The sequence below is a fragment of the Lynx canadensis genome, chromosome A1 (assembly GCF_007474595.2).
Source record: "Lynx canadensis isolate LIC74 chromosome A1, mLynCan4.pri.v2, whole genome shotgun sequence".
Classification (NCBI taxonomy): domain Eukaryota; kingdom Metazoa; phylum Chordata; class Mammalia; order Carnivora; family Felidae; genus Lynx; species Lynx canadensis.
Window position 1 is genome coordinate 102,659,612 of NC_044303.2, and position 23,889 is coordinate 102,683,500.

Below are 23,889 nucleotides of genomic sequence, written 5' to 3' on the forward strand. Positions count from 1 at the left end.
CTCAAAAACATAAATAAAACATTTTTTTTTAATTTTTTTTTCAACGTTTATTTATTTTTGGGACAGAGAGAGACAGAGCACGAACGGGGGAGGGGCAGAGAGAGAGGGAGACACAGAATCGGAAACAGGCTCCAGGCTCTGAGCCATCAGCCCAGAGCCCGACGCGGGGCTCGAACTCACGGACCGCGAGATCATGACCTGGCTGAAGTCGGACGCTTAACCGACTGCACCACCCAGGCGCCCCAAACATTTTTTTTTTTTAATCTGCTACAGGGATAGATTTAGAACACTGCAGCCAAAAAGATAAAGGAGAATGTTTAACAAAGCAATGCCATGTGCTTCTTGCTGTGTGTGCTCACGCCCTTCCAGGATCTTAAGAAACACAGTATTTTGTATGAAATATAAAAAGCTTCCCTTGCTCCCTTCTCATGGGGGGGGCTGTGAAGGTGCATCGGGTCTCATGTGCTTTTTTTTTAGTCAAGTACTGTCACTCAAGTTGCTTTTCGCAAATCGAGTAACCAAAAATTAAGAAGTTCATGTGCACAGAAGACAGGCTTTGGCTGCCTTCGAGCAATTTCACTGTTTTGATGTTGGCTTCTGATCAAGCATCTTACGCTTACCGACTGGCCTGGTCCTCCCACCACCCCTTTGTCACTTGGCATTAATTATCAGAAGGAAATACACGGGGCCATGACACCACACACTGAACTGTACAAGTTGAAGCTGCCAGAATTTATGGACAGAATCACACAAATGGAGACTCCCTGACGATCCCCTTCCTGCGCAAACACGTTTTTCTACTTTCCAAAGTACGTAACGATTTACACTGTGTAAATACTCGACAGTGAAGGGTGCACGGTCCGGGCATGGTATCTGCATCTCCCATGAGTAAAGCGGAGCGTCGAAGCCTGGGTCTAGAAGAATCAAAGGGGTGGGGGGGGGGTTGATAACTTCCCATCGAGCCAGAACTCAGACCCCAAGGGATTTGGATTAGCTGCCAGGCCTGGATTATTCTCCAGAAGAGGACCCCAGGGTGGTCCAGCCCGCCCTCTAATGAAACCTTGAGGTAAGCCTTTGTGGCTCACGAGACCCTTCCCAAGCCGTCACTGAAGCTACTGCAACGCTGTGGTATTAGATTCTCCTTCAGACCCTGTCTCGATTTCCACTCAAGTCATAAATTCCCCACACGTTATTTTCCTCCCTTCGTGAAAATGAAGACGGCGATGTTAACCGCACTCACACTCAACATGTCATGCCTGGTTGAAATTCCATACTTGGAAATGTGCTACCGCAAGGAATTTCAAGCTCAGGAGGACTGGTGGGGCGGACGAGATCTATTTCAAGACGATATTTAATTCAGAAGTCAGATATAAAGGGAGACGTCCTAGAGGCAGTCTACTTTGGATTCTCTAGTAACTGACTGAGGATTTTGTGGTTAATGCTCTCCTCCTGAATCACTCAAGACTTAACGTGTAGTCACTATAAGCCTAAGTCCCTCACTGCATTCTGCTTCTGTGCAAGCTGACCCTCCGTTCCCCTAATCCTACTGGGGTCATCTGTCCCAGTAGAACCTGCCACTTTTTTTAGAACTCCCGGGGAACAGGATACCGCTTTTGTGGTCACCTTTCCCAAACAGAGGCATCATGGAAGAGACAGGCTCAATATAAAGAAGGCTGTCATCAGGGCGCCGGGGTGGCTCGGTCCGTGGAGCATCCGACTTCAGCTCAGGTCATGATCTCGCGGTTCGTGAGTTCGAGCCCCGCGTACGGCTCTGTGCTGACGGCTTGGAGCGCAGAACCTGCTTTGGATTCTCTGTCTCCCTCTGTCTCTGCCCCTCCCTGATGGTGCTCTGTCTCTGTCTCTCAAAAATAAACATTAAAAAAAATTTTAAATAAAAAAAAAGACCGTCATCGTTCCAGTCTATGGCCTCCTCACTTGCCCGCCCTTGGGTATTCAAAGACCCGTGGAGCTCAAAACACCTCTCATCGCTCGTTTCCTGCCGCCAGCTCGGTTCCAGGCTCAGAGTGAGAAACCAAGGCTTCCAACCCCAACGATGGTTCTTCTGTGCTTCCAGTATTCATCCCTGCCCCTGGTACGTTTGTTTGGGTAAGAAACAATAGGTGGACGCTCGAGGTGCTAGAAGAATCCCCTCTCCGTGAGTCCCGCCTGGGACCGGCTGGCTCTTCAAATGTGCAAAAGCTGCGAGGTATTCTGGAGAAGCCGAGGAAGGCGTCGGAGAGCAGGCTTTGTGGTGCTACTCAAGCGAAATAAGACACATTAAATGTTCTCAGTCAGCTCTTGCGACTCAACCTACTTCAAAAGTTGTCTGTCAACGACTATGAGGAAGACATATACATGACAACATACAAACTGTGCAGATGTACAAGTGAGTCCCCGAGGAGCTGGCGGGACACAGGCTGCCCGCCGAGCCAGAGAATGCGTGCCGCTGCCTCTGATGTACGGGAAGCGGTTGGCCATTTTTCCTCTTGTTATGAAACGCGTAGTCAAAAAACAACATTTTGGGTATTTCTGCAAAAATATTTGGTGAATATTAAATTAAAAAAAAAAAAAACACATCTCACTCTATACGCCGAATTAAGTTCCCACATTTGAGTCAAAACCTCCAACTGACAAGCAAATGTTTATTTGCCTCGTAGCCTATTTTTAAAGTAATTGGTTGCATTCGTACATTCATACGCGCACACAGATTTAAACGCGAGGAAAGGCTGATCACATCAGGTACAAACTAGACATCCAGGAAGGACACAGAGCCATGAGACTCAGAGCGCCTGTGCCTCAGTTTCCCCGCAAGAGTAAAAGAGCTCATGAGGGGAGAAAATGCTAGTTAATTAGATGGTGTTGGCAGAGCACGGTGAAGTTCTCCAGGCAAAAGCATTCAGTTGTTCCAACTGAACGTGGCCAAATGTGCCACGCGTCATGTAAAGGAAAGGGCCGCATTTCTAACACCCAGGGAGCGAAAACACTGCGCAAGTGTTTCGGATACGTATTTGAGTCAGAAGGCTTCGCTTGAAATGAATGCCACATACATGGGTGTGGCATATTTACACCTGTTCCACTTACTACGCAGTTACAAGCGATTATCAAATGGGCGGCATGGGTCTTGCCTAACGCACATCACCTTTTATCCGACCTGTCTTGGGTCTTCTGACTGTTATATCGGACTTTGCTAGAGACTCTGCAGTTGTGCCCACGAGCCTAATTCTGCAAGCTTCTTGGGTGAGAACGGCTTTCCGCAACTTCGGACAGGCCTTCCCCTGGATTGTAGCCTACTCTCCTTTGGCCAGAAAAATATCAGCCAATCTTATCTGAGCACAGAAGGGGTGAAGAAGGGTCCAGGTGAAAACACGTTAGTAGATATTACTTTTCTTAAGTTTGTTTGTTTGTTTTTGAGAGACAGAGAGAGCGCAGGTGAGAGCCAGAGACAGCGGGAGAGAGGGGATCCCGAACAGGCTCCCCACCGTCAGCACAGAGCCCGGCACAGGGCTCAAACTCATGAACTAAGAGATCATGACCTGGGCCAAGATCAAGAGCCGGACGCTCAACCGACTGACCCACCCAGGCCCCCCTCGTAGATATTACTTTTAAAAACTACCTGGACAGTTCCTCTCACTGCAGCTATACATGGAAGCAGCCAAAGGAAGAGGCTAAAGGAAAAAGAAAATAGGGGCGCCTGGGTGGCTCAGTCAGTTAAGCGTCCGACTTCGGCTCAGGTCATGATCTCGCGGTTCGTGGGTTCGAGCCCCGTGTCGGGCTCTGTGCTGACGGCTCAGAGCCTGGAGCCTGTTTCAGATTCTGTGTCTCACTCTTCCTCTGACCCTCCCCTGTTCATGCTCTCTCTGTCTCAAAAATAAATAAATGTTAAAAAAAAAATTTTAAATAAAGGAAAAAGAAAATAAATGTTGGAAGCAGGGAGGGGGGGCAAGGCGAGGCTGGGGTGTGCTAGGGCAGAACCTGCACAAAGCCTGAGTATGTCAACCGACAAATCACAGATTATCAACAAATCACAAGGTGCAAAGGATTTCCGTAAAGGTTCTGTCCTTCGCCCATCCTTCTTCTGAAGGAGCAGAACCCAAGACTATGCATCTGACTTACAACCTCATCCCTGTTGTCATGACAACGTGTCAGTGAGCCCAAAGTCAGGAAGGTTAGATGAGAAGGGCATTCGCAACCAGGGCCAGATACACAGGTACAACATTTTGGGAAAGCAGTTACGCACAAGTATTTAGTAACGCCTATTAAAAGTGTTTGCGTCCTTTGACTCAGCGATTGTTTCCCAAACTCTGACCCTGCGATGGTAACCGCGAAGTCATAAAACGATACAAATGCTTCACACACAAACATATACCATGCAGGGTGATACTTATCTCAGAGGCTGAAGGCAATGTAAATATCCATCCTTAGAGGAATTTGCATTAAATTTTGTGTGTCCGTGCCATAAAATGTTTTATATCAACGGAAAGAACGTCTTAGAAAGCGGTCTCATAACATCAGAAATGCTTGTGGTTTAATGTTAAGATTAAAAGAGAAAGCAATATTCAAAAGCGTATTTACCAGATGATCTCAAATACATTTTTTTTTTTTAACGCATATTTAAAAAGCTAAGGAGGGGCGCCTGGATGGCTCAGTCAGTTGAGCATTTGACTCTTGATTTCAGCTCGGGTCGTGATCTCCTGGCTCCTGAGTTGCAGCGTCATGTCGGGCTCTGCGCTGACAGTCTGGAGCCTGCTCAGGATTCTCTCCCCCTCTCTCTGCCCCTCCCCCACTATGCGCACAAACACGCATGCACGCTCGCTCTCTCGCTCTCTCTCTCTCTCTCTCTCAGAATAAATGGATAAACTTTTAAAAAGTAAAATAAAATAAACAAACAGCTAAGGAGTAAACCAACAAATTAAAGTGGTTGCCTGAATAGTGAGATTAAAGGTGATTTGGTTTTTCTTCTACCTTTTGGGTGTTTCCCCTCTGCCGGTGTCCTAAAATGACCAGGTATTCCTTTTATCACCAGAAAATTAAAACCCTACCGAGGGTATGAATGACTGAGGGGAAAAAGCAAACCGAATTCTTTTGTTGCCCCTTTTTTTGGAGATGGGTCTAGGAAGAGCAAGATGGGAAGGTGAATTACAATACAATGTAATCACATTTTATAATGGCTTCCTCCCCGCCCCCCCCAAAAAAAAATCAGTGACAAAGTAGATTTGCAGAGCTGTATTTCCCAGATTGTCTAGGCCAAACTTAATTTAAAAGTAACATATTCTTGACTAGAAAGCTACACTACACAGGTATCAAGACCATACCACTGTGTTCCGTGAATTTATTCAACATTCGACAAATATGTATGGCACACTTACTCTGTGCCAGGCGCTGGGGATCCAACAGTGAACAAAACAGATGGGATCTGTGGACTAAAGAAGCTTCCAGCTTAGTGGGGCAGAAAGGGATGGTTTGTATACATCAACCCAGCTGAAGCTGATTCAGTGACTCCTGCCAATTTCAGACGCTACCCTGATAAAGAATTTCCTATCGTTCTGTGCTTAAAAATAAAGACGCCAGTGACTACATCACATCTTACGGCCCCTTTCCAAAGAGTGCTGCGTGAAATACGTGGGCACTTTTGTGCAGTGGAAATCCCGGACACCTAGGCAGAAGTAGCTGTGAAGAGTAAGGGGTCTCCAGGGCGCCTGGGTGGTTCAATGAGTTAAGTGTCCAACTTCGGCTCAGGTCATGATCTCGCGGTCCGGTCGGGGAGTTCGAGCCCCGCGTCGGGCTCTGTGCTGACAGCTCAGAGCCTGGAGCCTGCTTCGGAGTCTGTGTCTCCCACTCTCTCTGTCTCTCTGTCTGTCTCTCTCTCTCTCTTTCTCCCTCCCTCTCAAAAATAAACATTAAAAAAAAAAAAGAGACAGCAAGGGGTCTCCAAGTCTTGCTGCCTTGCACAGAGAAATCCCTTTCTAAGTCTCCTTCATAAACATACAGATGATAACAGTGCACTTTGCATTCTGTTCTAAGGATTAAAGGAAATTATTATCTAGGAGGCATGTCTAGCACAATGCCTGGTACAAACACTCAACAAATCAATCCTTTCTCTTGTCCATAAAATACACATTAAGGCAACGAAGAGTCAAAGACAACGATGCCAATGAAACGGGGGCTGGGGTAAGCGGGAGTGACTGCTGGTGGGAAACAGGGATTCCTTGAGGTAATGAAATTGTTCGAAAATTAACTGTGGTGATGGTTGCGGGACTCCTTAATACATTCAAAATAAATAAATAAATAAACCCGCTGAATTATCCACTTTAAATGGATGGATTGTATGCTGTGTGAATTAGATCTCAATCAAGTTGCTATAAACACTGTGTGTAAAAAGTTAATGAAATACTCGCCATCATCATTCCCAGGGGGGCCAAAAAACGATTCTCTGCAACCAATGAGAGTATCTTCATTTTTGTGATTAGAAAACAAACAGCCCTTCAGGGGCGCCTGGGTGGCTCAGTCGGTTAAGCATCCGACTCTTGATTTCGGCTCAGGTCATGATCTCGTGGTCTTGAGATCCGGGTGGAGCTTGCTTAAGATTCTCTCTCTCGCTCTCCCTCTGCCCCTCCCCCGGGCACTCCCTCTCTCTCACAAAAAAAAAAAAAACCAACCAAAGGTTAACAAAAGGCCTTTACACGGGGAGTTTAAAACTGACTGCTTCATTACTTAACACATAATGTCAACACCAAAATATACACACAAGTGACACAAAAAGAACAAATGTTTGGTCTAAAAACATGAAGCGGAATCCTAACAGCAGCTTATTTTTCACGCTGACCAGCGGTGATGTGACTGTGGTATTGCTTTCCAGCAAAACGTGCCATCACTCATCCTATCAGATGGTTGCCCCGTTACCTCATCAGGAAAGCATAAAACAGGTAGGTCCAGAGGAACGGAAAGCCCAGGAAGACGGCCCAGGCAAGCCCTCCCTTGGTCCCTTCCTTATACTCCCCTTCATTCATAAATCTTGACAGAGTGCACAGTGCAAGCACCTGGCCCCCATGTTTGATTTCTGATTTTTTGGTGAAACTGGTAACGCAAGTTTCTGTGATGTTAAAAAAACCAAGTAACTTCGATGTGCATTGTAACTGTTTCTAACCGACATCCTCAGACCAAGCTCGTTTTTATTAGAAAAAAAGTTTTTCGCCACCGAACACAGAACGATCACATACCCAAGATGTTATGCGGTCCAGCAAACACACAGAGAGGGTTTGCCAGCTGGGTTGCCTTTCGCCTGTGAAAACAGGTGGGACTTGGGCACTCTGGAGGCCCATCCTGGAGCTGCTCGCCACCAAGGGTGACGAACGTCCGCTTTTCGTTGGCAACCAGCACGGCAAGCGTGCCCAGCGGGGCGAGGATACAATGTTGGCCAATACACAGAGCGGCACTGACTAGTAGTTCCTCCAGCCCTCCAACCCTCTGTTGAGTTCACGTTGAACAGCAAGGCCGGACGCTTTTTTTCCACTAGCTCAGTGACTAACCGGCTGCGCCCACCTGCGAAACTCAGACCACAGGCTGGTTTACCTCCACTTAGCACATCGCTGATAGGAGAAGGGCGTGCGTGAGCCATCTTCACGTTCCCTGCGGCTGCATAGCTCTTAATCCTCCCTGGTGTGGCAGGTAATGAAATGAGAAGCGAAAGCAGGCATCTGACTCGCCTTGTGAGTCAAAGCTGAATTTATAAAATCACTGGGAAATACCTCAATAAGTAATAACATTTCACCTGGTGGAAAAAAAAGTTAACGCACCAACCCCGTGCTCCAATACCGAAAACACAAAGCGGGCCGGGATTCGTATTTAATCTCTCCTCCAATCAAAATTGAAAAAGAAAGCCCTAGTTCCAGGAACAAGTTTGGGCAGTCAATACCGCAGAATAGGAGTAACAACACCGTACGTCAGATCTGTCGTCAATTTATACAGGATCGTTTGCCTTTTAAGGACTTAACTTGGAACCCCCCTGCTTCCCATGTAAACACTGTCCTCTTTGTGACTTTGGAAATGCGGGAGAAGCAGAAGAACTGAAGAGCATCTCTGGTGGTGTGAAGACAATCAGTGACTTCCCCAACCGGTCACCTTTAAAACATTCATTCTTGGGGCGCCTGGGTGGCTCAGTCGGTAAGCGTCCGACTTCAGTTCAGGTCATGATCTCATGGTTCGTGAGTTCAAGCCCCTCGTTGGGCTCTGCGCCGACAGCTCACAGCCCGGAGCCTGTTTCAGATTCTGTGTCTCCCTCTCTCTCTGCTCCTCCCCCACTCACACTCCGTCTCTCTCTCAAAAATAAATAAACATAAAAAAAAAAAATTTAAAACATTAATTCCCAAGACTGCTGTTCTTGGAAAACACACAGAACATCAGATGGAGAAACTCAAAGAACCATTCTTCCTTTTACACCAGATGCTAATAAGTCTTCTCTAAAAAAAACACACTTACTCACTTTAATAAGCTGCCAGTTGCGTTTTCACTGTCCCCTCTGAAAGCTCCCAGTGATGCTGGGAGTCCAGTCTTTTATTTGCTGCTTTCTTATTAACTTTTCTTTACTACTCTGGGTTTCTGAACTCTTTCAAAAATGATTCGGCAGAAACCACACAGAAACGAAGGCACCATTTCTGGCTCAGTGAAGAACCACGTAGGAAGGTCCACACCACCATATTAATAAATCAGGAAGAGTGGTACCAATCGGATGTTCATTACACCCCAAAACCTCTGTGAAGGCCAGGTTCGGGATCAAACGCCGGACCCCCTTTGTCATTAGCACAGGGGTGAAATGGTGAAGTTCACCAGCCACACTACAGCATCTGGACAGACATTATCTACCCTGCAAGGTAAACAGGGCGAGGGCGCCTGTCCACTTCATCCCTGAGAAAATGAGGCAATAAGACAGTGACTTCCTTAAAGGGAAAAGGTCAAGCAGCCTGCAAAGGGTGAGGACATCCCCTCTTTCCCCCGAGACAGTGGTTCTCCATCCTGTTTGCACATTAGAATCCCCTGGGGAGTACTGGAAAAAAATAATCAGACAAAAAACCCCACCAAGGCCAGGTCAGCAAACCAGAGCAAAGTGCCATCCCAGACCAAGCCTAGAAGTGGTGCCCGGGAGTGTTTGAGTAGCTCTCCGGGTGGTTCAAAGGCACAGGGTTGAGAACCCCAGGCCTCTACCTCTAGATGCTTTAAAGGCCACAGTAAATGACAGTTGTAACAAGGAAACACAGCTGTGTAGCTGAACCAAGTATGTTCTCAGATAGGGCCAAAAAAAAAAAAAAAAAAAAAAAAAAAACAGGGAGGGAGAAAAAGTCCAATAAGAAATACGATTTAATAAAATTCCAAAAGAAAATGCGTTCATAAGAGCTAAAGAGCCAAGCTCAACAGGTAGGTATTTACACTCCACATTTTTTCTGGTTTTATGTCCCCCACGCCCACCCCCACCCCCCAGAAGAGCAAATTTCCAAACAAATAACTATACACAGGCATGTGCGTCCCAAATGTCAGGAGTGAAACGCTAAGGAAATTCTTTCCAACATCTGAGAGTAATTTTGTACAATACCTCATTGCTCCTATGTGCTCACCTTAAAGAAGCAAGAGCAGAGTAAAATAACTAAACATCCAAATGCAGTAATAGTTTTTCTCTCCTATTAAGCACGCTCTGAAACCCACTAATTATTTCCAGAGGGAACTTCTCTCGTAACATGGTACTCCAGAGGACAATTTGGTTCTCAGGCAACCAGGACTCCATGTACTGGCGGTAACACTAAGGGGAAAGTCTGTGACTCAAAGAACCCTCCAGAAATGAGAGATTCCCAGCACAAGAAATAATTAATATTTAGTGGGGATTTCATAGTTCAGTCTTGCTCTTCCCCACTACCTTCCCAAAAACAAGAAAAAAATCGTAAGAACACTCAATGTTCCCCCAAAGACTGCAGACACGAGCTCTTAACACTTCTAGGATCTTCAATATAGATGCGCACGCGCGCGTGTGCACACCACACACACACACACACACACACACACACACACGCATACACACACCTATGAATGCACCTAACACATTAGGTTTGTTAAAAACACCACCAGGTACACAATAACCTCAAAATGAAACTACAAGGGAAGAAATTTTTTTCAGCTCAATCTACAGGACATGAGTCCCAGGCAACTGACAGTTTCCTGCCTGTTTCCTAAGTGCTCAGTTTGCCTTTTGTTAATGAAACCCCCATTCTAGAAAACTAATGTGGCTTCCTCTCCCCTCTCCTTCTTCCCAAACCCATTCTCTTTTAACTCTGCCCAATAACCGGCTCCAAATGTGTTTGTTCTGTTTCTCTCTTTGTTTTTCCCCAAAGGGAAAAATTAATGGTCGAGTGGGTTTAATTTTTAAATTGGTCCAAGAGGTTTAAAGAGGCTGTACTGAGAAGAAAAAAAAAAAAAAAAGGCAAATGGAACTCTCTTGAAAATGGTTACACATTAAACACATATCTTACCGTCCAGGCTAAGGAGGGGTTTTTTTTTGTTTGTTTTGTTTTTTAAATAAGGAGAGTTCTTAAATTCTGTTGGAGATCTGAAGTTTAGGTTATTCAGCAAGAATAACTCTGTTCACTGCTCCAGCTCCTTCTTGTCACCACCATCAACATCCACACATTCCAAACCCTGGAAAATGTGAGGGAGTAACAAGAAGGCTGGGGCTGCAGAAGGTTCCATTCCCGTGTCCAAAAAGCACCTAAAGCTGCCAGCGTGCCCCATGGGGACGGAAGACAACCTTGGGGACGGATGGGTCACAGCACACAGAAGCAGGTGCACAGACTCAGGAGACGGATTTCTCAGAGAACAGAGCACAACTGGGGAGGCTGTACCTGCATCACCACCAAAAAAAACTAATAAAAAATAATAATCGTAATAATGACACACCACAAAGCTCTTTGACCGTTTGCCCAGAGTTACTACAGGTTTTGAATACAATTGGCTTTTTTCTCAGTAACCTCATCTCTTCTTAGAAGCTAAGGTTCAAGTCAAAACCAAGCAGACTTCCAAGCCACGGGAAAAATAACCCGAGACTTATAGGCATGCCAGAAAGTTTGTGGCTAATTTTACAACATGCACCGCCCAGTGAGGTCACACTGCAGGAAGTCGATCCTGTCGCACACAGGAATAAATAAAATAATGACAAGCCATAAGCCAACGGGCGCTAAGTCGTAGCTGAGAAATAAATGGGAGGTGGCACCTCACCCAAATGAGCGAGCGATTCAAGTCCAAGAAAAATCTTTCTTTCAAGTTTATGGAAATTAACCCTTAGCCTTTCCAAATCTTTTTCTGTTCCTGAATCCTCGGTACCCGGACTCATAATTTAACTACAACATTAGATTCGTGTGTCGCTTCCTTCTCTGTACTTTTCTCACCAACATACCAGTCGGACGCCCTTAGCCACCACTTTTCTAAGGAAAACCCGAGAAGACAGAGAGTGTGCAATGCAAAGAGAGGCAAGAGGAGAGGAGTTGCTCCCCACACAGAAGCCCTTGCCCAGAGAGGGTGTTTCAACAGGTAAGCAAGAGAGGAAAATTTTCATTCCAGCTCCTCCTAATCTGGTTACAGGGGGCCAAGGCTTCCCCGCTAAAAGTACAAAGAGGATGGGGCCCCAAAACACCAAGCGTTTCTAAAGCTAAAAGTAAATTTTAACTAGCACTTTCAGTTGAAAGAAAGAGAGAGAGCCCTTCGTATCTGCTGCTTTCATTCACCTTCTCTGGTTCCTTCTTAAATAATTATTTTTCCTTACTGACGCTGTCTACGAAATTTTGTACCCGATTACAAAATATACCTTTCAGGACCTCGAAGATTTTTCTACAATTTTTGCTTTTCTTCCTTGAAACGGTGCGCGCTCTTTTCCGCCTTCTGACAATTACACTCACACCTGTCACCGGATATTCATTCTTCGTTGTTGTTCTCTGCTTTCGTTCCCTCGTGTGGTCCTATTCTCACTTCTTTTCTCTCAACTACTTCCTCCCCAGCAATGATCTCCAATTATTCCCCCTTCCCATCCAGGCAGTCTCCTTGGCATATAGTTTTCCTTTCTCTCCTGGGAGTTTGAGCCCTCAATTTTTTCCCCCTTGATACAGAGGGCCCTGAACAGTGACTCTGGGTCTCAGACCTTTCTGGTTACCCTCGTCTTTGCCCTTACTCCTTGTCCCATCTGTCCATGATACTGACCCCGATCATCTCCCTTCTCCTTGACCAATCTAGCTTTGAGGCAAAGAAAAGGTTTCCCCTGTGTTCTTCACTTTTCTTTGTTCACCTGGGGCACATACCTTCCTCACCTTTTCTACTCTCATTCCCCAATGGAGCAACGCGGCTCTCTCCTTGGTATTTAGTTTTTAATGACCTGTTGGCCTCTACCATCAATGACACTGGCCATCTGAAACACACCGTACCTGATGATCGTGTGCTATGAGATGTGGCCAACCAGAGTCTGGGTCCACGGTAGGTATGGTATATGCCACATTTATGTTTCTAACAGCAATGACAGACTAATCCTAATCCATTTCTCTTGTGACTATTGGATTATACTTGCCAGATGGCCTGCTGAGCTTAGGGGCAGGGAAGGTGCTAGGTCCCCAGTCAAAGAAGAGAAATGACTGGTTCACCTCGGGCTGCAGCCTCTGACCTTGGGTTCGTTAGCCCCGAGCACCAAGCAGCCACAGCCATGTCATGGCCATGGCCGTTGGCTGAACGCAAGAACCCAAATCAGCAGGTCAATTTAAACCTCAACAACCCAAGAACAACCACATCAAGACCGAGAGATCGGCTGGCACACCGAGAAGAAAGTGAACTTGAGATCAATCCGTCTTCCCCATTCCCATGATCCCCCTCAGGGGAAAGGGTAACCCTCACCCCTGCTTCCCTGTCTTTCCGTACTGGCACTTGAAACGCAGGCCACTTTTAGGGCCACCTCATCCATCCTGAACGTCAAAGCCGCCGTGAACAGGAAAGAGAAACACGGTTCTGGTTTCAACAAAAATCCACAGACAGTATCAAAACCACTTTTCTCTCCTCTCCGATCACCGCCACACCAAGTCCCCTTACCGGTGGACATAACGAAATACATCAGGGGGGAAATAGATAAAAGTAAAGTGTATTTACCTTCTTCTGTTTCATGCCACACGATCCCTTCCAAATTCACACTGGTCCCAGGTTCACAGGGCCCAAGACACTCTGGCTCTGTCACTACTCCAACTTCACATGTATTGACACCCACGGAACGAGTCCGAACCAAAAGCTGTTCAACCGGTGCTGCAATATTGGATGAAGATGGGGAAAAGTAGGAGGGCAGAATCTGAGGCGTGAGGCTGCTGGAAATCGGCGGTGGTGGTGCTGGCACTGTAAACAGGGGGTCAACCTGAAAGACAGACAGGCTTACTGCAGGGTGCTGCATTCTCCGAGCTCCTTATAATGCAATCTGTTTATATCACTTCTAGAACACATCACCATTCCAAATTCCATTTGCAAGCAGAACAGGCTTCAGGGGTTTTCGTGGGGCCACCACGGAAAGGAGAAGAGAAATGAGCGTTTGAGGTGTTTCACGCCCGGCAGGGCCAACCCTGGGGATCCTGCTTCCGGAATAGATAGGCAGGAACTCCCAACGTCCTAAATTCACCGATGGAGAACCGTCAGCCTCAGTCGATGTGCGTGAACGCTGCTCTGCAAAATTAGCACTCTTGCCCCCTTGTGATGAAATCTTACGTTCAAAACTACAGTATTTTCCAAAGGAGAAGCTCCAATAAACGCCACAGAGGCATCACTGGGCACTTCAGCATGGGAGATGGGCTAAAATCGTCTTCAAAGTACTTTATAAACCGTAATGAATTAAATCACTACGAAAATACATTAACTGACTCTGCTGAATATGTAAAATACATCAACTTGATTATACACACTCAAACACATAAACTGGATATTATTAGCATGTATTAAGCATCGACTCCTAATTAAGTGTTCTACTGCAAAGTTTAGCAGAATTCACCTACGTGGGGAAATAAAGGCCTGTGGCCAACGTCAGCAGAACCGGGAGTTTCTCCAATGCCACATGTCCTTTAGTGGTTCGACTTGGAAAGGTCCCTGATGAGTCTGACCAAGTCCCGGGATTCCACCCTCAAAATCCCAGGAAATAGACATGACAGCCAATATAAGAGCATACGGTGCAATGCCATGTCCTTTGCACCCCTATCCTAGAAAGCAGGAAAGGAGATCTTGAACCATACAACATTCAGGAGTCTGGCCATGACGAAAACCAAAGGCTATGCATGCACTAAGTAAGCACATCTCCAACCAACCCACTCTCTCATCAGACCCATTTCGATTACAGTTATGACCGGTACAGAACAGTTTTAGCCCTGCTGACGGGTGGTCAGATGTAGAAGAGCCCAATGCAAAGCCCATCTACACCACGACTCCAGATCGCTTGCCTGGGTCCTCAAGTTACACACAGGTATCACCTACCTATAAGGGAGGCCATCTTGCGTGCTTTATCAGCTGAGCTAACAAATCCTATGTGTGCAAAGGACACACAGAAACTATTTCTGGTAAAAGGCCATCCTGGTCTGTAGTTCCTATATGCCCAATTAACCTTTGTAAGAAACCAACGCTTGGCTATTAGACGTGCTATTACATAGTCTTTGTTGTTCAAAACACACACACACACGTACACACACAGAGTGCGTTTCAAGACAAGTTATAGGAGGAGGCGTGCTCCTGGTTGAACAGCTGAAGCAGTCATGTGTGTGGGCTCCTTGTTCATATGACTGTAGGAACTATTCCTACAGTTTGCCTTTCGCTAAAATGATCAAGTGACGTTCACTTGCCTGAATGATCCAAGATGCAATAGAACAGCCCTTCGCCCATCTGCATGCTAAAGAAACTTAATTTCCTGCTCTCCAAGCTGCCATAAAACTTCTTTTGCTCCACGCTTTTTATTGTTCTGCATTCTTGATCACAGAGCCCAAGAAAGAAAAGCATTTAACGGTCCCAAACCCCAGATCTTGTGATTTATGCTTCCGCGTAAATGCAGCTTAATGTGGATCAAAGTTCACACTGATAGTTCCTATTTTAACACTGGGCTGACAAATGAAGAAAGGGGTTCCAAGGGAGGAAATGCGGGGGTGGGGGGCATGCAAAAAATCCATTGCTACCTTGTCGTCTGTATTAAACTAAAACATTTAGAACCACTTTCCAGAATTTAAAAAGAAAAAAAAAAGGCCAAGAAAAATTATAAACCGGCTACTGGGTTTTTTTTTTTTTTTTTTTGCATGTTTGCCAACAAATTCTTAATTTGTACAGTTAGTTGTAAAATGGGTTTAATGATTGCTACACACAGAAACTGAAAAGACAAAACAGAACGATACTCTCAAAATACTCTTTAGATCACGTGATTGACAGCCTACGTTAATTCCAAGAAAATACAGTTTCAATTGGAGAAACAAGAAAATAGGATGAAATGAAAGGAGGGAAGGCAGCAAAGAGAGCATGAATTCCCTTTGGGAGATCAGGATACAATGAGGCAAAGCCTGCAATACAAAGTTTTAAGGACAGGGCATGTTGGATGCTAGTATTTTGGCTCTAACTCTGACGATAATTAGCATGTGACTTCGGAGAGTCACTTAACCTCACTAAGGACCATTTTCCTCACAACTGGAAAACGCATCCTCCAGCCGCCTACTGATAACAAATCCTGTTAAAATAGAATTCCTGGGCTAAATCCCTATTTCAGTCTAACTCCAACTACGAATATATCTGCACACAGATACACACACACATGCACCTACTCCTTGGGATATGTAAGTGACTCCAAAGATCAAATTTCTAAAGAATCTAGAAGACTTGAGGGGAGAGGCGATGGTATCCTGGGCCTACGAGCAACTTAACGGTGTTTATTTCCATTCACACAATCCAAGGGCAGTGAACAAAGCTTAGTTGATAGCATTTATCGAGCAGACCTCGGAACCCCGTCCCCAAGGCTTCCAGTGAGAAGCTAAGGTTCGGAGAGTCTGACTATAAACATGAACTTAATCATAAACAGTCCCCCAATACAAGACCACACCCCAGTGGTCTAATGGCTTCCATTAGAAGCCCCTCTTCCCCAGAGGTCACCAACCACAGAGGAGGGTAAGGAATCACAGCCACTCCCAGAGGTGTTTTACACTGGGAGGTATGCTACTTTTTCAAACATTACAAATTTTCACAAACACAAAAACTTAGGGACAAGTATGAATGTCTACTATCTCTTAAAATAATAACGAGATAATGTACTGGGCTCGGCCAGCGATTCCTCGCGGCATCAACTGACAGGGCTTAGGCCTTGCAGTGACCAGCTGAGTTTGCATTTGCAGCCCTCCCCTGAGACAATCACAGAATGTCTGCCCCTAGAAGACCACGTAGCCAGCCTCCTCATTCTAGAGAGAAACTTGGCCTATATTTGCACAAAGGCAATAAGTAAGGTACCTCTGGGGGCAGCCCAAGTGAAAATAAAACAGCATCCTATAAGTAGTAGGAGTTCAAGCACACACACGAGGAGCCAAGAGAGAGGCGGAAGGGAAATAATTCAGTGTCTGAGGGCGCCTGGGTGGCTCAGTCGGTTAAGCATCCAACTTTGGCTCAGGTCACGATCTCGGGATTCCTGGGTTCAAACCCCGCGTCAGGCTCTGTGCTGACAGCTCAGAGCCTGGAGCCTGCTTCGGATTCCCTGTCTCCCTCTCTCTCTCTGCCCCTCCCCGCTTATGCTCTCTCTCTCTCTCTCTCACCGTCTCTCAAAAATAAATAAATATTTCAAAAATAATAATAAAATAAAATAAATAATACAGTGTACATACAGAGTCGCTAATTCTTTCCGCCAGCGAATGCCCCCAGTAAGAGATGCCCCCCTACAAAAGGTTTCAGTTCTCTTGTGAATCTTACAGCATCTAAAACAAAGCCACATGCACCATGTGTAAAGCAGGATCTGGAAGGATTTTCAGTAGTGTTTTTACCTCCTACCAAATATCAACTCCGCTGCGCCAATTTCCAGGTCACTGATCCATAGACGGAATCTTCTTCAACCAATGAGGCTCGTGAAGACGGAGAGAAGCAATGGTCCCTAGGAGAAGCCCCTCCAAGGGGCATACACTTGGACGTGGTAGTGGCGGCCCTCAGGTTGCGATAGGTTCAAATCCCTACCTCCCTGTTACTCGCTGTGGGGGACCCCTGAGCAAATAACCTGGCTACTCAGAGGCCCAACGTCTGCATCTCAGAAATGGGAGTAAGAATAACAATTACACCCACAGGGTCACAGTGAAGACTCAATGAGATGATTCACATAAAGTGAAGGCTCAGCAAAGTGCTTAGCTCAGTAAATGCTGGCTTGGAAAAAGAGGAAGAAAAAAAAAAAAAGTCCCTGGTCTGATATTACAGTTCTCTAACCCTGCATGCAACCTTACAAAGCTCCTTTTTATATCCTACTATATTTAACATAAATCTATAATCCCCTCCAAATGCATGGTTAAGTGCGGTTAAAGTGTGTTAAAAGTATAAGAAAAAGGGCTTAACCCTGAGAAGCGCAGCCTGGGGGAAAATACTGCTCCTTTCATACGTTGGCATCTGGCAGCAGTCGGCCCAGCCTAATCGCCCCCCAATTTTACAGCAGATCTTGATGAGCCCTCGACCTCTACAAAATCTCCTACTAATCTCCAGCCGTACCTCTTTTTCATGTGCTGCCGCTCCCCCAAAAGTCGTCTCCGAGTCGTCACAACTTGATCACATAGCCCCCCAATAAATAACGCCTACACACCCGCTACGTGCCAGGCACCCCGCGCAGGCTGCTAGCAGGACGAGAGCAGGGGCAACCCGAACGGGTCCGTGCTGTCCTGGGCTTACTGCCTAATCAGCAGGACTGTGCCACTCATCATCAAATACTCATGCAAGTACAGCAAAATTCCACCTGTAATTGCAGAACCACAATCAAGGGGCCGTCCGTAGGACCTGAGCGCAAAACATAGCGTGTGGCGAAAAGCAGGGCAGTGCAGGGATCAGTCTTCAGAGCTCGAATCCCACCTCCTTCCATTACATAACCTTTAGGCAAAGCCACCTGATCTCTCTGGGACTCAATGGCTTCATCTGTAAAATGAAAATAACCCGTGCCTAAAGGGACTACTACATGAGCCCCAACAACCCTAGTCCAGGTCTGGGTATGGAGCAGCGCTCAATAAATAAGAGCTGATGGGGCGCCTGGGTGGCGCAGTCGGTTAAGCGTCCGACTTCAGCCAGGTCACGATCTCACGGTCTGTGAGTTCGAGCCCCGCGTCAGGCTCTGGGCTGATGGCTCGGAGCCTGGAGCCTGTTTCCGATTCTGTGTCTCCCTCTCTCTCTGCTCCTCCCCCGTTCATGCTCTGTCTCTGTCTGTCCCAAAAATAAATAAAAACGTGGAAGAAAAAAAAAAAAATTTAAAAAAAAAATAAATAAGAGCTGTTGCCACGGCCAATATTATCATCATTATTACAAATATAATTGAGATCTGAACTAAAAAAGAAATCAATGTAGGATTTGCTACATTCAAAGACAACTCACCGGAGGCAATTATGAATACGCTTTGCAGGGGGAAGGTACTCTACAATACTACTAATCAGATATTCCAGGTAAAAGTCACTGGGGAATTATTAGTCTAATAATACTAACACGCAGGAGAAAAGACCAGAATAGAGAACTGGCCAGCATTAGTAATGGTTCCTTTGTCACAGCTCTTTTCTGTCTTCTTGATGGGACACTGATGTAACCTATTAGAGCCCAAAAAATAGAAGCAGGAAAACAGCCATCTCCAGTGGGGGGGGCGGGGGGGGGGAGAGAAAGAGACCCATAAGTCTAACAGCTGGTGGTGGCAGCCTGTCAAACTGAGGAAAGTTAATGTCAAGAACAGACGCGCGGCAGTCTCTCACTGTTATTTTTGCATGATTATTCCCAGGTGTTGGTGCACGCTGAGCAGTAGCCTGGCTATTTATCACTCGAGAGAGCCGAAGAGCAAGGGAGTGGGGGAGGAGGGGAGGCAGAGAGGCGGGGAAGAAAAGGTTATTTACACAGATAGCGGCACTTAGCGTGTGTAATCAGAGGGCTGGGGGGAAAAAATCCGCAGAGAGATTCTGGCAATATTTTCTCAGTTCACCTTATTTCAAGGGCTTCTTGAGCGCTGATGAGCAAGGAAGGCTACAAAGCAGGAGTGTTCACAGTAACAGCTTTGCTTCACTCCAGCACTGTGTCAGCCAGTGATGGGTTCCAATATCGGAAACTGACAGCCAACGAGGAAGGGTGCTGGGGGCACCCTGGGCCGGCACTCCTGCAGCCAAAGAGGTGCAAAGAGACGGGTGATCTGCAGCGGGATGCGGTGTAGCCAGGCAGAGGGAGAAGGGGCGTCCAGGGCCAGGGGCAGAGACAGGTAAGCCCCAACAGAAGGTCTGAACCCTGACTGGGGAGCTTGCCCTTCTGGTTGCTTCCATCTCTTGCAAAAGTCTCCACGCTCATCTGGCTCTTAACCCCTCAATCCTGGGATTCTCCGGTCAACAACAACCAGGGCGGAAACGGGGTTTTATTTTGCTCGGTCAATATTCTGTGGGCGTGCTGGGGCACAATTACTTAATGCTCACGTTTTCTCCCTATCGTGGCATTTGGCTGTTTTACGAGATTGCCCACAGTCACCTCTTTCATTTAAAACGCATTAGACAGACACTGCACTTCATGCAGGGGAAATCACAGCTCTTTGAGGGTGACCACTGCCACCGTCTCTCACTCTGCATTTTAACCACCCTTGGTGCCGGACATGGCTGCTGCTTCATTAGCGAAGAAGGGAAGCTTAAAAAAAAAAAAAAAAAAAGGGTCTCTTCTCCGAAATGAACGGTCAAGGGTGAATTTCCACCCCCGATACGGAAACCTGAACAAACGTATGCCGGGCACTCCTAACGGTGTCTTTCCTAAATGGGGTGGAGACTTTTCCTTTCGGATCCACGATCAAAGCAACCTTCCACTCTACAGCCTGGTTCTCAAACAACACGGGTGAGTTCCCAGTTCACGGTCTACTGTGCACCACACTTCAGACATTTCCTATCTCCTTTACGTCCCAACATCCCCATTTTATAGAGATGAACACTGAGGATGGACAACTGGTTCAAGGCCAAAATTTTAAAATCCATGGGCTTTCCTGTAAAAATACTAGCAACAGAGGGAGACACCCTTTCACCTCTCTTACAGAGGAGGGATTATACTCCATGTGCTCACGCTAAATCTTCGCAAGATTATGAAAGGCCAAGTATTTACATACGGGGAAAAGGAAATTTGGGAAAAGAAACTTTAAAAAAAATTTGTTTTTTTAATCTTTATTTCTTTTTGAGAGAGAGACAGAGTGCGAGCAGGGGAGGAACAGAGAGAGAGGGAGACACAGAATCCGAAGCCGGCTCCAGGCTCCGAGCTGTCAGCACAGAGCCCGACACGGGGCTCGAACTCACGGACCGCGAGATCATGACCTGAGCCGAAGTCGGACGCTTAACCGACTGAGCCACCCAGGAGCCCCATGGGAAAAGAAACTTTAAAAGGTCACTCAGGGTTGGTGGCCCAGCCAGAACTTGAACCCACAGTGGTCTAAGAGGAAAAGCAAACTCTCCTACATATCAAATACAACATGAGAAGATGGAAGGAAACCTTCCTCCTAGGGTAATTTCTGACCCTTCCTGTAGGTTAGAACTCACACACCTGAATCATTTTTTTTTTTTTTTTTTTTTTTGCACAGAGTTCAGAGCGTGCCTCTGGGGGCATCTCATAAGCAAATACTGCAGTCCCTTCCGGAAAACTCCCTCAAAGGCCTCATGGAAACCAAAGCTCAGGGTTAGTTTTGTTCTTTTAAATCAACCAATTCTAAAAGCTCCAACTACATACGATGGCTGGGAATGACACCATCATTTTCACTTTCTCATTTCGTGAAGACCAGAGGCCACCCTAAATAAAAAGCCACAGATTAAGCTGCTAAAGGGCTTTTACGGACCTGGTAGGGTTGGACCAGGGCCCTGGCCCCAGGACAGCTGCTTCCGTTTCCAATCATGCCAAAATCACAGAATGCCAACCCAGGGTCTCTCTACGGGGCTGCTTGGGGGATGGCAAGCAGCACCAGGAGGAGGTCACTGGACTGGTGAGTCACCTCAGAAGTGTCCCTGTGTGCAGGTCACAAAGCACAGACACATAAAGACCAGCCACAGGACTTTGAACAACAGTGACCAGGTTTAACTTCATTCTCCAGACGGGACAGTTTTCAAAGCCAAACAGAAGGCACAGAGTAGAATTCAACTACTGGATTCAGGGTCGAGTTTTTGTTTTTGTTTTGAAGCCAAATGGAATTCTCCTGCAGAAGGTTGTCAACTGGGTAGGCTCCAGAGCAGGGGCTTCAGGGGCAGGTGCAGGGGACACAAGGGCTCGGTCTTGGAGGTCGGCCGACCCCACCAGCCCACATCAGCTGTCATACCCTTAAGCTTCATTTGTGACCTCTGCAAACAAAACGGGTCGTACTGCTGAGCCACAGATGCCTCTTCTGTTTTAAAAGTGACACTGACATCTTCAGCTGCTCAGAGAGCTGGCTGTGCTCAAACAGGAACACTAAGGGACCAGCGTTTGTTTTTCTTTCTTTTTTTTTTTTTTTTTTATGTTGTCCATAAGGGTTCTCTGATTTTCTCTCATCCTGCTCATTTCCAAAGTTACTTAAAACACAAAAATAAGCCGCCAAGAAAGGAGACCATCAAACAGGTACTTAAAAGTCTGCCTTCTTGGGGCACCTGGGTGCCGCAGTCGGTTAAGCGTCCGACTTCGGCTCAGGTCACGATCTCGCGGTCCGTCAGTTCGAGCCCCGCGTCGGGCTCTGGGCTGATGGCTCAGAGCCTGGAGCCTGTTTCCGATTCTGTGTCTCCCTCTCTCTCTGCCCCTCCCCCGTTCATGCTCTGTCTCTCTCTGTCCCAAAAATAAATAAACGTTAAAAAAAATTTTTTTTTTAAAGTCTCTCTTCTTTCACTAATTCTTTTCACGAGTTCCTGGCCTTTGCAGAAAGCTGCATTCCTGAACATTTCCATACAAATCCCAGTTCCATCAATTCAACCTGGTTCCCAATCCCCTAGGAGTGAAAAAAGCAGCTCGGTGATAAAACTCTGCACGTCTAACTCTGGACCTTGATTAACATGGGTGCAACTATCGTACTAAACAAATCAAGTTCAAAATACCTGAATGAATATCTTAGCAGACACTGGCCATCTTTCCACTGCCCATCTTTGAATGACCCTGACTTCTCCTTGAAAGTAGGCTGAAATGAGGGAAAAGTCACAGGCCTCTCATCCTACTGGACACAGACAGGACTTTAAGGGAAAAAGGAAGGGAGGAATAAAAGGAAAGAAGGGCCTATTTGGAAAAATCACTTTATCCTTATTCTCAACCAAGAGTGGTTCTTTTCTTCACCTTATATTATAGAATCTCACTTGCAACTGCTAAAAAGAGCGTCTTCAATTGAAATTTGAGACATTTGAGTTGCAAATGCAATACATGCTCATCACAACTAATTCAATAATAAGGAAGCTCCTGAGTCACGCTGTATGGGAACCAAGATGGCCTGGGCCAAAAATCTGCTTCTCCCAAGCATGGCAGGTCACCCACAGAAGGGGACAACCTAGACTCCCTGCCCAGGATACCACCTTGGTGTCATTCACCCTCCCCCCTGCAAAATCTAAACTCTGCCCACTTAAACCCATTGCATGCCTAAGAGGCAGTGTGTGACCATCTCACCTCTCTTTCCTCTATACCTCCCACATGCTGATCCAAAAAACTGATCAATTTCAGTGAATTCATGAAAGCTCTGAAATTTTAATTTCACAGTGAACCAGAATAAATGATTCGGTAAGGCTTTCCATGGTTTGTCACAGAGATGCAGGGCTTGGGGAGGGGGAGAGAGACAGAGACAGAGACAGAGACAGAGAGAGAGAGAGAGAGAGAGGAAGAATCACCATAGCTCCTACGATCACCTACACACTTACTCTCAAGGACACTTCAGTGACACATGCATTCTTATTACGGCTCCCAAGAAAGGCAAGGGTATGTCTTCTCATCTGAAGTCTTAAGCGGTAAGTTCGACCTCTCAGGGTCAGGAAGCAAACCAGAGGCCATCACTACCCCAGGGGGGGCTGCTCTGACCTCTACTAAGTACCTACCTTAACTACTACTTTCAAAAGTTTCTTCTCACAAAGCCCCACACAGAAAGAGCTGCTCACAGGACCAGAATTCTGTTTTCCCTCCTGAGAACAAAGATTCTAGAAGCCAACAGGTCACTCTCTAGGGAGAGGCTTTCTCCTAACAGTTTCTTATGCATCCTTCTAAAAATGTGACCCGTATAAAAACGTGAAATGGGGGGGGGGGGGGGGTATCACTTTTTATTTTACAGCCTTCTGCGTGAATTTTAACCTGAACTTGTACTACGTTCACAATTAATTTTTGAAAACTAACCTTTTAATAAAAAGATGCTAAAGCCATTCTACTCCAGGATAAAAGTAAGCAAATGCCAACGCAGAGGGGGGAGGGCCTATTTTTAAGACTGTTATTTCAAGTCCTTGTGCAAAGGTCCTGAAACCAACAAGCCGAAGGTGGGATGTGACAGGAGGACCGTATATTGACCCCATGTCCTCCCCCAGTATAAAGGCTGCCATTTAAACCTACCTCCTTCTGACAAAGTCATTCCTTTCTCCAGCAAATTTTTGCCAGGTACCACTATGTGCCTAGCAATGCTGCAGGAACCCTCCGGGGGCCCCAAGGCCACAGGGGAGACCGGAAGCACGAGGGTAA

At 46.3% G+C, this 23,889-nt stretch overlaps 1 protein-coding gene across 7 annotated transcripts in view; it reads right to left on the reverse strand.

The window, feature by feature from the left end:
* Positions 1–23,889, reverse strand: part of ZNF608 (zinc finger protein 608) — a 119,596-nt gene that overhangs the window by 50,392 nt on the left and 45,315 nt on the right. For 6 of the 7 annotated variants that reach the window (XM_030317168.1, XM_030317166.1, XM_030317162.1 and 3 more), the window contains one exon: positions 13,159–13,414. The exons of the other annotated variant lie outside the window; for it this stretch is intronic. In XM_030317168.1, coding sequence (XP_030173028.1) covers positions 13,159–13,414 — 256 coding nt within the window. The remainder of the gene's footprint in view (positions 1–13,158; positions 13,415–23,889) is intronic. 7 annotated transcript variants of the gene reach the window in all.